Source organism: Galendromus occidentalis, unplaced genomic scaffold (genome assembly GCF_000255335.2).
Source record: "Galendromus occidentalis unplaced genomic scaffold, Mocc_1.1 scf7180000077438, whole genome shotgun sequence".
In the NCBI taxonomy this organism is placed as follows: Eukaryota; Metazoa; Arthropoda; class Arachnida; order Mesostigmata; family Phytoseiidae; genus Galendromus; species Galendromus occidentalis.
The window spans coordinates 8,990-24,619 of NW_003805426.1; the positions used below are offsets into that span (position 1 = coordinate 8,990).

At 51.2% G+C, this 15,630-nt stretch overlaps 2 protein-coding genes across 2 annotated transcripts; both read right to left on the bottom strand.

Annotated features, from left to right (window-relative positions):
* Positions 1–1,448: 1,448 nt before the first annotated feature.
* On the bottom strand, positions 1,449–4,505 carry LOC100903316 (ankyrin-1). Its single transcript, XM_003743051.2, has 2 exons — positions 3,937–4,505; positions 1,449–3,829 (listed from the first exon to the last, which is right to left on the bottom strand). Exon 2 carries the CDS (start codon positions 3,713–3,715, stop codon positions 1,535–1,537), a length of 2,181 nt encoding a protein of 726 aa, XP_003743099.1. The 5' UTR covers positions 3,716–3,829; positions 3,937–4,505; the 3' UTR covers positions 1,449–1,534.
* A 231-nt stretch (positions 4,506–4,736) lies between these two features.
* LOC100903459 (cathepsin M-like) lies at positions 4,737–5,188 on the bottom strand. The gene is made up of 2 exons (XM_003743052.1): positions 5,007–5,188; positions 4,737–4,920 (listed from the first exon to the last, which is right to left on the bottom strand). Exons 1-2 carry the CDS (start codon positions 5,186–5,188, stop codon positions 4,737–4,739), a joined length of 366 nt encoding a protein of 121 aa, XP_003743100.1.
* Between the last annotated feature and the right edge of the window lie 10,442 nt (positions 5,189–15,630).

Genomic DNA, 15,630 nt, shown 5'->3' on the forward strand with positions numbered 1-15,630 from the left:
CTTAAACCAGCGCCTTAGACCGCTCGGCCACGCTACCGCATACTCTGCATGCGCAGGCCCTGTGCTTTAGATTTCCAGATCCTATAACGAAGAATCCTATCTAACAAAAGAGACAGAGGACGGCACTTCTCGCAGCAGCATCGGCTCCCCATCATGACCGTCATCGCCTTCTTCGACCTGAGATATTCGCGGTTGCGTCATATGGTAAATAGATGTACAGCTCACACGGGAAATGCTTGCAGGAGCGGACTTGGTACTCCTGAGCCCTTGGAAGTCGTCATTATTGAAAATATCAATGTGAGTTAATAGGTGCGCTGGCGAACGGCTGGTGTAGCGACTCGCCGCGACTCCAGCCTCCATTGACGAGCTCAGGTAACGCTACAATCTCCACGCAACAGCAGCGTACAAGGACTATGCATACTTTTGAAATTCTATCGAGTTCACGAAATATATTTATGGGGAACCCACTTTATCAAGACGCTTAGGTAAGTGTACTGAAAATCAAATTTATTAAGACGCTTAGGTAAGTATACTGAAAATCATATTTATTAAGACGCTTAGGTAAGTTCACTGAAAATCGCTGAAGAAGTCTCATATCGATGCTGAGTTCTTCACAACGCTCGCGATGACTCCAAGTGGATGAGAGGGAACTGACGGGAAAAAGGCGTCTCTCCGCCACTAGATTCGCGACACATGGCTTCCATGCGGCGATTCGTGTTGAGGAGAAGTTTCATGACTGACCTCACCGGTATTGTATATGCGAGAGACACAGCGGCGAGAACTCACGATATCATGCGATATCCTGTGAATATGTGGTTAGACTGTCAACCTTCCCGGTTATAGGGACTCCTGGCAAGAGGCCAAGCCAGACGGGAGATTGTCGGCTCCTCCAAATATCTACTCCTAATTCTTAAATCTTGTCATCCGTGATAGATGAATAAAAACATACAGGTTGATAAGGAAAATCTCGAGGTGATGATTGATCAGTCCACCTCCGAAGATGTGGATGAGCCGTCTTCCATTTTTTGCGGCTGAAAAACTCGTCCTCGACAAGACTGCTATATAGCCGACGAATCTCGTCGGAAGCCCTGCGGAGAGGCGTTCGAGAGCCCCACCCGAGTGCTAAATGAGTAGATTCCGAGACCGTCTCCGCATGAAATCACTCAGTCGAGCTCCGTTTCGAAATAGACTGGGAGGAGGGCGACTGCCATCTTTTGGTATCCTCTCCCAGGAATTTGAGAGACCCTCCAGCTCAAGGAGAAGGGTTCGTCGTGATCCACGTGCTAGTGCTTCTCACCTACGAATTTACGCGGGGAATCTGCCTTGCTCGATCACTTTCACTGGGAACATGAGTTCCCCTCAGGCTGGACAGGGAGAGATCTGCGAGAAGTAATAAGATACGGTTGCATGCTTTATTCGCTTTGCATGATAGCAATGACTTCCGACCTCAGCATATCGAGAAGATTCCATGAGAAAATATCAGCATCCTCAAGAAACCATCGCGTCGAACATATTCGACTATTGCAGCCTTATCTCACTCATTAGTCGTGTGCCTAGCCCTCCTCTTGGAGACCTGCCGAATCCATGACTTCAAGTTCGGTCTCGAACGTCTGACAACATCATCTGATCTCCCATCTGCGGCATCGTCACCGAAATCAGATTTGTCCACAATTCTCATCGATTCCGCGATCATGTCGACGACACAAGAGGAGCGATCGCGTGGTCTGCCGTCTGCGTGCTCTGCTGCCAATTGGAGTGCGGTGTTGCCTCCGTCGTCTTTCTCATCAACGTCAGCACCCGCCTGCAAGAGCATCTCTACCTGATTCGAATTACCACAGAGGGCGGACAAGTGTAGCGGAGTTCGCCCCGCGTTGTCTTTCACATTCACGTCAGTATCCGGATGACTGAGTATCGCTTCTAGAACTTCGGGATAGGCATTGTCTGCCGCCAGATGGCACGGTGTCTGAGAATTGATATGATCTTTCTCATTTATCAGAATCCCTGGGCTTTTGAGCAGCATTCTGACAACTTCCAAGTGACCGTTGCTGGCGGACAGGTGGAGCGCGGTTTCTCCATCCTCGCTTTTCTCGTTGACCAGAATTCCTTCGATGCCTAGAAGTCGTTCGACGACTTTCTCATGACCACCCCATGCCGCCGATATGAGGGCGGTGTCTCCATCCTTGCCGTCTTTGAAATTCACCTCGACACCCTCTTTCTTCAGCAATAGGTCAACAACTCGGGCATGCCCCTTGATCGACGCCTTGTGGAGAGGGGTGTACCCTGCGGCATTCAGAATATTCACATCGATGCCGTCTTGCTGCAATAATATCTCCACGATCTCCGCGTAGCCATGGCTCGATGCCCGATGGAGCGCGGTGTTCCTGTGTGAGGTGTTTTCGGCATTTAGATCTATGCCCTCTTTACGGACTAACGCTCTGACGACTTCCGTGTGGCCGTGGGAACTCGCGAGATACAGAGGTGTCGATCCGTTATCAGCGTCTCTAGCGTTGACCTGAATATTCTCGTGTTCCAGCAAGAATTTCACAACTTCAACATGACCTCGCAGCGACGCCAGGTGCAGTGGAGTAGAGCCATCGGCGGTCCTCGCGTTCACATCGATGCCTTCGGCTCTCAGGAGAAGTTGCGCGATCTTCGCGGAGCCTCTGCTGGCCGCGAGATGCAGAGCGGTGGAATCGTTGATATCCCTCGCATTGACGTCGATACCTTCTTTTTGTGTGAGTAACGCAACGATCTCTGTCCGTTCCTCGGCCGAGGCAAGGTGTAACGGTGTAGATCGGAGTTCGGAATCTCTCACGTTCACATCGATCGCTTGATTTTGGAGCAACAATCTCACGACTCTGACGAAGCCTTCACTCGAGGCCAGATGGAGTGGGGTCGAGCAGTCGGTGTTATCTCTCACATTGACGTCGATTTCATCCTTGGACAACAGCAATTCGACGACTTCGACGTGACCTTCGATCGACGCTAAATGAAGAGGAGTCGAACCGCCCACCGCGTCCCTGACGTTCACGTCGACGTCATCCTCTTCCAGCAATAATTCAACGACGTCTGCGTAACCTCCTATCGCCGCTAGATGTAGAGGAGTGTGGCCGTACATGTTTTCTCTGGCATTCACCTGGATTCCACCTTTTTGTTTCAGGAGTCTCACCATGTGCGCGTTGCCGTTCCTCGCTGCTTCGTGTAGAGCAGTCTTGCCGGTACCCTCCGTCTGGTTCAGGTTTATGTCGGGAACTTGTAGAAGTCTCTCGCATATCCGTATATGTCCTCGAGCGACCCCTAATATGAGAGGGGTGAATTCGGCCGGGGTGAAATAACCGCCATACTCGTATCCGATCGCGTTTATGTCGGCTCCGTCTTGCAGAAGTTCTTCGACTCTCTGAAGATCGTTATTACATACGGCTCGGAACAGCGGATGATTCAGATCCTGCGCTCGGCTGTTCGTCCGACTCCGAGCAAACGCATCGATTTCAAGGTTTTTGTTCATTGCGTCGCGGGAACAGCCAGGTCTGTCGTTGATGTCTTCGCCCCTATCCGATTTTGCGCGCACGCCGTCGGAATCGGTTTCCCGGTCTCGTGATGCGTCGGCTTCGGTGCCGACTACGAGGGAGCATTCCAGAGAACAATTCTCGGCGCGGTACCTTCCTCTGGGAATTCCGTAAAGCTCCCTCCGCGGAGTGACAGCCTTATGACTCATGCCGATGGGATCACAGCTCCTTTTTTCTTCACCACAGCTCACTAGTTCCGGAGGAGAACTCCGAATTGTCGGTGCTCACTGACTGTCTTCTGGGGATCCGTTCCATGTGGTGCGCTGGACATGGAAGGAAAAGGAACTGATAAGGTCGTGAGAGAATAGCCATTCTGGAAAGATAACGTCCTTGCCTACCTTTCCACGCGACTCCACGTGATTGCTCTTACTTTGTCGGGAGGTAATCATCGAGTTCCAGGCGGCCCGCCTTTATTCGTCACGGATTCCGGAGGCGATCGAGAAGTCCACTTGCGCCGAGAATCGCCTCACAAAGAGCACTCAGGGCCATGAATGATCCCATCCTCGATTTACCTGTGGTAGCGTGGGCGACTTTTGATTCGATCGTCCGCGGATTAGACCTCCTCGATACTCGAATGGAGCACATTTAGTCGAGTGTATCCGTTCTGCTAAGCGTGAAGAGATGAGACGAGAAAATTCTTTGGAAATTATTCACGAAGATTCCTTTTCTCTCTCAGTTGTTCTCCTCCGGGAGAAAGCCAATGGAAATTTCCCCGCTCTCGCTACTTCCGCGGAAACGGTCTCATCTTGTTCCCTACGCCACACCGACAACACAAACTGGAATCATGGGTTCATAGGGCACATTCTCTCGAAACGACTATTTCGGTGCTGCTCGACCCAGACGAGGAAGAACAATCAGACTCGAGAACAGTCGATCATTGTTTGGTATTTGAGGACACCTCACAGAGTGTTGTAAGAGGATGCTGAGATTACGGGAAGTACAACTCTCATTAGATAGAACAAGAGATATACCCCCGATTCGATAGGTCGAACGTCACATGCGGGGAGATCATCGGGGGAGAGGATCCATCCTAGCTTTAGGGATTAGGGCTTCCGCGAATTCCCTCCCCTGACACGTGCTGCGATGCCAAGGATCTTACCGAATGATTATATCACGGTAGCGCGCAATAGTCACGGTGTAAGTGGTCATCATCGCATCTATTCCCGCTCTTCAAGAACTTAATGGATCTATCCATGGGTTAATGAATCCCTTATCGCCCAATGGAGTTCCCCGAGAGTTCTTCAGAATCCACAATTCATCGCCGTTGTCATCCTTTTCAATACCGTCGAGGAGCATGGCCTGGGCTACAGCTCCGCGACAGAGATGATCGTTGTAGATTCCTTTGGAGCAATAGCTGAAACTACAGGCGCCGAGAGAAAACGTCATCGAGGTGTGGGAATTAAAAGTTTCCGGTCGGTTAGTTCAGAGAAACTCACTCACCTGCGGACGGCTCTGATGTAAACAACGACCAGCGGTCCGTTCTGGTTGAGCGAATAGGCCAAGCGATCCTCGTTATCGGGAAGTATGGTCCGGTAGTGGAGTTCCGGTCCGGTCGTTCGTGGAGTGCTGGAGTTGCAAGTGCCGAGCTTCTCGGTGTCTGGATAATCAAAGTCCGACTCCATGACGCTCTCATGGGCGAAGGCCATCGAGAGATAAGTAGTTCCCGATTCACAGCCCTTATTCGAAAGTCCTCGGTATCACTTGTACCACCGTGTTTCCCCGAATATAAGACCTCTCCCGAATATGAGCCCTGCCTACATTTTCGAGCTTAGCGTTAGAATAAGCCCTCCCCCGAAAATAAGCCCTGGTTGTCCAGGTTCGGTTGAGAATTCGGATTTGTTCAAGTCCAAGACTCTCATTTTCCTGATTGCGCACCGCGAAGGAAGCACTGACATGGGACACGTTTGAAATGATAGCGAGACGTGGGTGCATGCTGAAAGCTGTTTACGATTCGACCTTCTACCGCTGTCGTTTCGAACGCTTCGTGACTCTTCGGAACAAAGTGCGTTCCGATACTGGTTACATTGTGTGATGATGAGCATGAAGCGGGAAAAATATACTCTCGATTATAAGCGGAACATTCTAGAAGGAAGCCGCGGCAAAAATTTTGCTCACTCAGTTCTGCAAGGAAAGGAAGCTCGATAGTCGTATGGTGCGCCGCAGGCGAACGGACGCTGAGGACTTCAGCCAGAAAATCGAAGAGGGAAACGGAAAATTGGATCGGGTCGTAAACCGTCCTTTCCCGAACTAGAAAGTGATGTTCTGGAGTGGATATGTGATTGACGAGCATTGAGTCTGGTTGTCAGTCGCACGGACATACAGAACACTGCGCTCTCGCTGGCTCCAGCGTTCGATATCTCACCCGGCGATTTCAGAGCATCAAAGCATTGGGTAGATGATTTCATGAAACGCAATGAGTTGTCTTTGAGGAGATCGACCACACTTTTCGAACTTGAGGATGACGAAATCGTCAGGCGAGCTCTAGCTTTCAAGAGCTGTGTGGATGGCATCGAGTTCTCTGTCAAACATCATCGCAATGGACGAGACTGCAGTGTTCTAGGGTCAGGGATCTCAATTAACGATCGAGAAGACAGGTGCGTCGTCGATATACGTCCCTTCCACCGGGTACGAGAGCGCAAGGATCACTTGCATCCTCGCAATCCGTTTGGATAGGAAGAAAGTTCTCCCTCTCATTGTTTCGAAGGGCAAGAAAGGTGAGCTGAAACGTTCATCCAATGTTTATGTTCTGGAAAGCGAGAGGGCGTGGGGCACACAAGAAGTCTTACGGAAGTGGATCGACCTACGTGTGCTACCACCGATTCTGAGGAATGGGAAGAGGGGACTGATCATTTGGGATTCAGCCAGCACACATCGCGCGTAGGACATGAAGAGGTTCCTCGCGAGTAGAGCTCTGGATCAAATCTTGTTCCCCGCAGGGATGCCCGAGTATCTGCAGTCTCGATCTGGCGATCAACAAACCCCTCAAAGTCTACCTCCGCTCCGAAGTCAATGATTATATCGAAAATCGCTTTCAGAGGAACTTGAGAGGGAATTTCGTGAAGCCCTCTTTGGCCGAAGTCGTCTCTTGGGTTTGGAATTCGTGGGAAGAAATTTCAGACAAGACCGTCTCAAGTTCTCTTCGCGCAGGTTACCTCGATGGAGCACATAGATTCGAGAACACGTATATCGGCAAACATGGACGACTCGGACCGATATCACGCAGAGAGATCGAAACGCAACATCTTGGGGCCCCTCTCCAAGCATTTGACTCTTATGAATGTTTATACCAGAGGATGGTGACGTTGTTGTTATCGAGTGAAGACAATGGTTGAAGTCTTTTCTCGTAGACCGGGATTTTGTCTAATAAATTAAAATAAGCCCTCCCCAGAAAGTAAGCCCCGGAGTCTTTTTTGAGGGTCGAAAGAACAACACGGTAGGTTCAATCGACAATTGGCTGCTCACAGGCCGATTCCGGCGACACGTTGTTGATACTCGTTCGCCGCAAGGAATGTGAAAGCGTGCCAGCTGCGGCATATTTAGCTTGCCAGCTGCGGTCCTGAATCCATCGCTCGGAACTCCGGGGTATATTCCTGCCGATTCGACACACTCATCACGGCAATCCAAAACTCGTGTCATTCGGCTCTTGTTCCCGAGACCAGCTGAGTAAGTCTGCAAGCACAGCAGGAGTCTGATTGATCCCTGTGATGAATTTTTCAAGCAAGATGTGTGTGTTCCCATGGCTGCGAAGCGACGCTCAGTCTGGAAGTTACACGTCGGACTCTCCTGTGAGGCTCCACTCTCTCAAGGTGAGAATCCCGTGGGAGGAACCGGTGAGTTTGAGCTCTGTGGCTCAAAAGACCGTGATGGAGCTCCTGAGACGTAAGCGCAGGATGAGGTACTCCGGTTGCGGCATTTGTTCTCTGGCAGCCCTTATTCTGACTTTTCTCCAAATGGATCTGAGCCGGAAGAGCTTGCGGCTAAGGAATTCCACACAAAAGACCGGCAGAGCATGGGTACCCACGTACTCCGAATCGAAGTATGAGGCTTCAGAGGCCGAGGAGAAGATAGTTTTCTTCGCAATGAGCGAAATCGAGAAGGTCGCGGAGAGAAGCGATCTTACCATTGAGCTCGTGGATTGCCGCCTCAAAACATGGTTTGAAGTCTCCTCACACCTTACTTTGACAAGGGACTTCCATAACTTTGTTTGGGACGACGATTTCTCCCACGAAGCACGACGCCGACATCAGGCCACCCACAGAGTGGTTTTCATCTGTGTCGATTTCACGAACTTGAATAGTCCACTTGAACGTGCGACCTTCCTAACGTTAAAATCTCCGCAGACACTTGGAAATACGATCGTCAACGACTTACTGATTGTTATCAGCAAGAACTCTATCTCGACGTCAGAGATTGAATCGGAGCTGGAGTTTTCCTCGAACGATTATAAACGGGTGATACACGTCAACGCCTCCCGTCACAATGCAGCGTCTCGGGTTGTTCCCTGCGGCAGAAGATCCGTCACAAAATTACCTTTCGGTTTCAAAATGAACATCGAGAACGTCGACAAATCATCATCGATCAAAAAATGCGTCTCTGAGTGGATCGCGACCGATACGAGGAAAGCGTGCCCCCATCTTCTGTCGAAGATGCAAACCATTCGGAACATGAAGAGCGACAGGCGAAATCCGTACCTGGACAGGGTGCCCATTAGGACCGATGTTGAGCCGTGCATGAACAAATCCCAGTTATTCGGAATTTCGGATTCCGCAGTCAGAACTCTACACAGACTACCTGTCTCCGCGGACAATGATGTCGTCGCTTACGGGTTCGACAAGGTCGCTCCTCTATCCGGACTGCGAGGACACGTGGTGAACAAATTCACCCTGAGCATCATGAGTCTTCTTGGAGCATCAATTTGGCTGCTGAGCGACACATCGTTCGGCGAGTCCTTCCTTGTCCTCGTCTGTGGAATCTCGACATCTAGAGAATGTGCCAGGAAAATGAGGAGCCGCGTTCCGATTGCGCTCTCCATGTGGGTCCTGGCAAACATGTTCTTCACGCAAATTCTAGTCGACGACATGACTTCGATTATCAGCGTACCGAGTTGTGAAAGGGTTCCACTAATCCCGGGCTGCGCAACAGAATTTTTCGAATATGACAACTCCGACGCGGCCGAGCCTAGGAAAGCTCATACTACAATGCCGACCCCTGATTTTTGGTATTCCCTCATGGACAAAAAACTCCGTTGGTTTCTCCGATCGTCCGGGGTGATCATTTGCGGATCAAGTTTTGAAGTCAATCAGATTCGTAATTTCTTCGGTTTCAGTAACATGTATCGCATTCGAATGATTGAAACCAATCGGAAAATGTATTTTCACCCACAAACCCTCGGTCGCTTCAGAACCCTGACCAAGAGAGGCCTGCAAACTGTCAGAGTCATCGCTTCCAATACTGATATCATCGAGTCCAACGAATACGCCAGCATATTTCTAAGATTCGCTATCGATCGCGCGTCCAGGCGGAGAAAGGAGCGTAGGCATTCGAAAGAAAGCATAGGTTTTATCAAGCGGACCTTCAATTGCTGTAGCGATAGAAGCAATGTCGAAAAAGACTTCCGCGAGACTCTTGAGACCGTCGGGTCGGGACCAGGCGATCCGGCCACGGGCGAGAGCGGCTTCACATCCACCTTCAAATTTTTGGTGATCGCCTCATCATTCGCCGGAATGATTTTCTTAGTCGCTGAATTTCTCGTCCATACTGCCCCTCGTTTCCGCTCAAAGAGTCTCCAGGAGTATTCTCGCTCATTAGGAGCGCCAAAATTCCGCAGACTTTATCGGTGGACCACGAGGCGTCGTTCAGTTGCGCTACAGAGGGCTCCACGTCTATTCATTCGTCGGAGGCCCAAGTGATGTCCCTCGACCCCAGATAGAGTGGAGCCGCAGCTGCGTCGGCCTCTTTAGGGAGGGAGTGGGCATCTGAAGCAAAACGACGAGCGCAAGCCCATGAGCCCCCTTTCTGATGATTTCATGATGAGCTTATGACTATGTCATTGATACCATTCATTCGCTCGAGCTCACCGTGTGTTTTCGGCACGAAACGATTCGGATGCTCCGGAAACGACGGTATTCGTCGTTGACCGGGTCGCGCCCATCGGTCGGGACGCTCGCGGGAAAGTTCCGACGGTTCGGCTATCTTCTAGTGGAGACAACGAAGACATCATCGAGTCTTCTGTCTTCTCCAGCAGGTGGTCCAGTGAATCCCCGATGGCCGAAACCTTCACAGAACTCTTCAGATCGAAAACCGACTCGAGCAGTCCAATCGATGGCACTCCCGAAGGAACAACCGAGTTGGAGAAGAAAAAGTCATCTACAGCGCAGCTTCCGGGGAAAATCGCCAAGAGCTCTGCGCCGGTCAAACGGGATCTGACCAACCCGAAATCTCCTGATCAGGATGTTCTGCCTGTGTGGAGCGCGTACAAGGGCGGGGCTGGCTCCAAGTCGCAGACAGCGATTCGCAGTAGCGCGACCCGCACGTCGCGCCTCGATAGAGAGAAGGTCTTCCACTTCAAGAGTGAATTCGACTGGAGGAAAACGAATCCTCTAACGAGTCGATTCGCGAGACGTCCCGAGGGACTTCTTTACATTCCGCTCCTTATAGTGCTCGGAATCGCGTGTTATATTATTGTCACTGATCTTCGGGGAAACCGATGGTTTTATCATCTGGTGTGGTCGCACTTATTTTCATACGTGGTCGTTTATATCTACAGCGTCTCTGCATATGCGGAGAAAGAACGTGAGTATCCCCGGATCTTCATATATCCTGCACCCCGCTTCCCTCTAAGCATCCTCCCGGCGGGGCAACGACCCCATCGCCCATCGGGTCCTGCGAGGGATGTTATAGATGCTGGCCGATCTCTCGGAGGTTGTACCTCGATCCAAACTCTGTCAGAGGAATCTGGTTGTAATCGACAACACTCCACGATCTCAGTCAGGCTGATATCAGAATTCGATCGAAACATCCTACGTGGACTCGAACACCTAATCATCAGCGGCCTCTATCCTCTCGTGATTCCAAGCGGACCGAGATACAACCTTCGAACGACCACCGAAAACCCTTCGTTTCACATTGGACTACCCATGCTCTACACGTAGAGCTCGATGGAATCGTTCTTTACTCTTTCCGAAATTTCCAGCTCTTCCCATCGCCTACAAAGCATCGCTCTACGGCGGTGCCATTGTGCAACACGGATTTTGCGCTTACCTGACATGGGTGACGTTTGGGAAGCATTGGCCGTTTCTAGGTGCCCTCGGCTTACTCGTCCTCTTGGAAGCCATAATTTTCAGGGTAACCCTACGCACGTTCAGTTTGCTTAGATGTATTTGCTGTCCATGTTATTCATTGGGGCGACTCGGTAGCTGAGCAGACCATGATGAATAAAATGTAATTTCTGTCAGTGTTCAGTCGCTCTCGGGATCGGCTATGTTGATCGAATCCGTTCTCGCTCCCCTCTGGCCGGCTTCAACTGTCGAGCACAGCGAGTGCAAGATATGCTGTATTTTATGAGTATTTTTTTTCCTGGGCTGGATCACGCATTCATCGTCGATTGGCGTTCTAAGGGGACCATCGAATAGATGCAAGTGTTCAGGAAACTCCCTCAGGAAATTCCCTTAGGGCAAGAGGAGCTTCTGACGCGCTGACCACTCGTCCAGCTGACGGTCGGTCGCAAGTCACGCTGGGTCGCGTTGTCGTCGGCTGACATCCCCACGGAGCCCTTTCATTTAGAGAGAAATCCCCATCGGAAAGATATGTACAATCGTAATTAAAAATCGTGACAAGTCCCCTCTTGTTTTCCCCCTTGCCCTCCGAGTGATTGATTCCTCGCGAAGACATAGCGAAGTACCTAAGTCCCGATCTAGGATCAGTTCCGCTCGGAGATAATTGCGTTGAAACGCTCGATTTCAGCGGAAAGCCGTATTCGAGACATATTAGGCTCTCGGCTGGCGGTCAAGCAGGAACCCTGCTCCGGGATAATTATAAAATGGACTTGGTGTAAGGCGCACGATCGTCCATCTCCGCTCCAATCAGCTGCTGAACTACGTGCCTCCGTGCAATTTACGTGCACGCTGCCGTAAAACATATTCCCTCTCCATCGGTTGCCGGTTGGCCCTTTCTCCAGGCGACGGACCGTAATCACTCTCCCTCTATCTCGCTTTCATCTCTCTCATTGTCTATCTCGCACAGATTCGCACCCCTAAAATCCGTGGTCCGAGTACGAAATTGGCCAGCCACATTCGAGGTGTTCACCAGCAAGCGTTAGCCGGCTGACGGAGGTGTCTGAGGCAATTGATTATTCTCCTGATTAAAACGGATACCAAGCTCCAATCTTCTGAGCTAACTTCGGCGCTCGGAGAAGACCCGCGGAAGCAATTGGTTCCGAAAAGAGTGAGCTGGAGGAGTTCAATCTTTGTGGAGAACCAGTGCCCACGAAGAGAATCGCTCCCTTCCGATGAATTCCCACAGAAGCCGGTATTTCCTCATCTCGGTTGCTGAGGTCTCTTCATGATTCCCGCTCGGTGTGACCTGGAAGGTGAGTCTCCTTCTTCCCCTATGACCATCCGTCGAATAATGGGACCTACCAAGGGGTGTAGCCGGGATCTCTTTCCGACGAGGGGGGGCACACTATCATAAGTCATGACGATAAGAAGTACGTCGACAACCTCTTGGCCTTGCGGTCGGACACCAATGGATGGTCTGCCACGTAAGACGGGGATGGCTGTTACGACACGACTGAATATTGTGTTAACGTGGCAGCGGACCGGTTCAACAGCTACAATGTTATGCACGCCGGCACGATACGGAAGATTGAGTGGCATGTGCCGAGCTCACGGGGAACTATTCATACTTCATTCTCTAAAACCTCTGCGAGCTCGCTGGGCTCTAGGTCGATGATTAGGATTCGGTATACCGGATTGAGCTTCAAGGAAAAGTCGGCGATTCGCGCTGGGCGCACTCGATGATCTCTAATTGAAATTGGCGTGAGCGTCGTGATCGATTCTAGAGCTATTCCTTCCGAGCCTTCGACGAGCATCACGGAACGCTCCTGAGTCAGCGCTCTGCGACTTCAGCTCATGTACGGGAGCGAAGCTCTGCCTCGACTGACGGATTTGATGCGGATCGGTACGAAGGCTCGGTCGACATCACCGAAAGATTAGGAATCCCGCGTAGGAGCGGGATTTGGCTGGAGTGGCATATTCCGTATAGTTGATTTCTACAGCTCTGGCACGACTCCGTGACTTTGCTTCATGGTTCGCGGCTTGACCGCTCTCTGGAACACTTGGGCATGGATATCTCCAGATCGATTGGAAATCCTGTCTCCAGAGTCGTGCGCACCTGATCGACGCTTTCCCTCAATTTTGGGGCAACAACCCGGAGTCCCGGCTGCCGGCGAGAGCGTCTGTCGAGACATCTCTCTGGCGGACTCAACCGCGCGGGATCTTTGAAAATCCTTAAAGCCCCGAAAGCTCCCCGCCATGCATGTTGCCGATAGGGATCATGGGACATGAATTTCTCCGTCAACGCGGGAATCCGATCCTGATTTCAACGGAGAATCTCCGGAATCCGAAGGAAGAAGTCATGACGAGGATCCAATACCTGTCGCGGTGTTTCCCTCAACGGTCTCGGTGAAAACTCAGTCGCAACCCTGCCGTGAGCAATGTTACGAACACACTGGAGTTTTAGGGGAAGAACCGAACCTCATCCTTGCGATACGGGGTTCTCGCTGCGTTATCATGGCAGCCAGCGGCAGAGTCGTAGCGGAAACCGTGAGTTCCGTGGAAAATTCGCTAATCCCGTCGCCGACCTAATCAAGTATACCTCGCCTGTCGGGCTCGGAACCTCGGTTGGATGGTACTCACTGTGAGCAACGTTGAGAAGTTCAGCGAGTGAGCATCAAAATCTGGCTGGGTTGAAGGCAGTCTGGCGCAGGAAGGTCCAAACTTGGGCAAGCGGTCTGTATCGGCACGGGGCTCTGTAGTCCCCTTCGAAACCTCAAAGACAGAGCTGCGGACTCTGCGCGTCTCGTCGAAGCAGCCGTTAGGCAAGGGCAAATGCTGAAATCGAACGATTCGAAGCTGAAGTGACAAGCATAAATCGCTACTTTACTATTGCTACGAGCAGTACGAACGAGTCTAAGCTACCGCGAGCCATCCTCACGGAACACTGACCGGAGTCGTTCGTGCTCCATTTCTACTCTCGAATACGATTCCATCCTTTCGGCAACAATCATACGACCTCCAGCTATCCCCGGAGAGTTGTAGACGATCATTTTATTCGTTGTCACATAAGAGTCGTAATGTTTCGGCGAAGCGGTCTTTGCCGCGCAACAATCCGACCTAATTACTGTGCGTAGCGGGACCGAGCTATGCAAGTCGACCGTCCAACGGTTTCAGTCGGACCCGCGGCTCCATCGGACGTGCTTCGACATCGAAGCACTTCGCGGAGGGGACTTTAACTCGATCACTCGAAGACGCCTACCGATAGAAGTTAATTGCTCGAGAATTCTGACTGATTAGCCTGCTCCGTACGGATTAACTTAAAAGCTTCGATCGGACTGTGTGAGGTTAGAGTAACAGAAATTCCATTTCGAGGAAAAGATGGATCGGAGACAGCTTTTGATGGTCTCGATTTCACGCGCATAATGGTCATGAACTCCACCCTTGATGGAACGATGTGCGGGAACAGTTCCGCACAATCACAACTAAATAAGACAGCTAGCAATGACCCCGCGGTCCGCTTCATACTCCCATCCAAGGTCGGGCGTCGGCGCTCATCGTTCATGGAAGTGTCCCCCGGGACACCTGTTTCATAGCGCCCCGGAGGCGATAAAACAATTTTGGACGAATTCGAGCACCCATTAGGAACTTCCTGAAATCGTAAGCCTTGTATGCCGGGATTTCTCCACGGGATACAAGGCTTGCGAAAGTAAGAGGAAATCGAAGCCGGGTTCTGCGACAACGAGCATGAAGCAGGAGTCCACGGTCTCCGATCATGGATTTCGAGAAAATTGAGGAGACATTATAGTCGAGCTCTGAAGTTGAAGTATTCTATCTCGGTTATTTGGCGTTCGGAGAGTTTCAATGCCGCAGGTTGCGGGGGCGAGACCGGAGGCGGACGTGCTCGAGCTTTCGAGCCGTGGAATTCATGCATAATCACCAACGCGGCCAGCGTTTACCGGCAGAATAGTCGAACGCACACATTCGGACTGCCGAGCGTGCGAAAGCCTCCACCGATCCTACAGACGTCGTCCTTCTCAACTACGGTAAACACGCAACGTATAGGCCTATTCAGGGGAAAATCTCAAGCCGCTCCGAAGTTTCGAATATCCTGCATGAGACTGATTCTCGGAGAATCCCACCGGCGGCGTTTCGTATCCGGAGGGTCGAAATTCCGTCCGGCTAATCTCCACACGGCCTCTCCTACGAGAATCGTGAGCCAAGTCAGTCAGCGTCTAGTGTGTTAGATGAAGCCGTGCAGGAGCTAGTTACCCGGGCGATGCCGAAACAGAACGTGAACACACGTTTCAACGAACATCACGTCTTTTCCGAGAACGCTCCGTATGGCCTCGCTAAACTCCCTCGGTCGCCACAAAAATCATCGTAGTCTATAAAGTCCCAGAACTCGCTAACCGGCCAGCGCGACCGTGTAACTCACACCGGGATCGGGGTAGCGAGTTCGCATCCCTCGCTCTGAGCGAGCGTCACAACAAGCTCTCTCTTCCCGCAATTTCCTGAAAGGCTGCGTACCTTCCAGTGCGCGTTGACAACGTACACGTTAATCTAATCGAGCTAGTCATTTGGCATAAGGGACAACGCCCACCCTCTGCATGCCACCACGATCATCCGAGCACGTCTTCTACAGACGGAAAGCAATGACCTTGAGGGGGACGGAACTTCGGAAATTCGATTCTCCACAGAGCTCTTCTGTCACTGACTTAGGACGTATGTTTGCTAGATCTGTGAATGTTCGCTATCTCGACATGACCAAAAATTATGTGATGGTTTTAGAA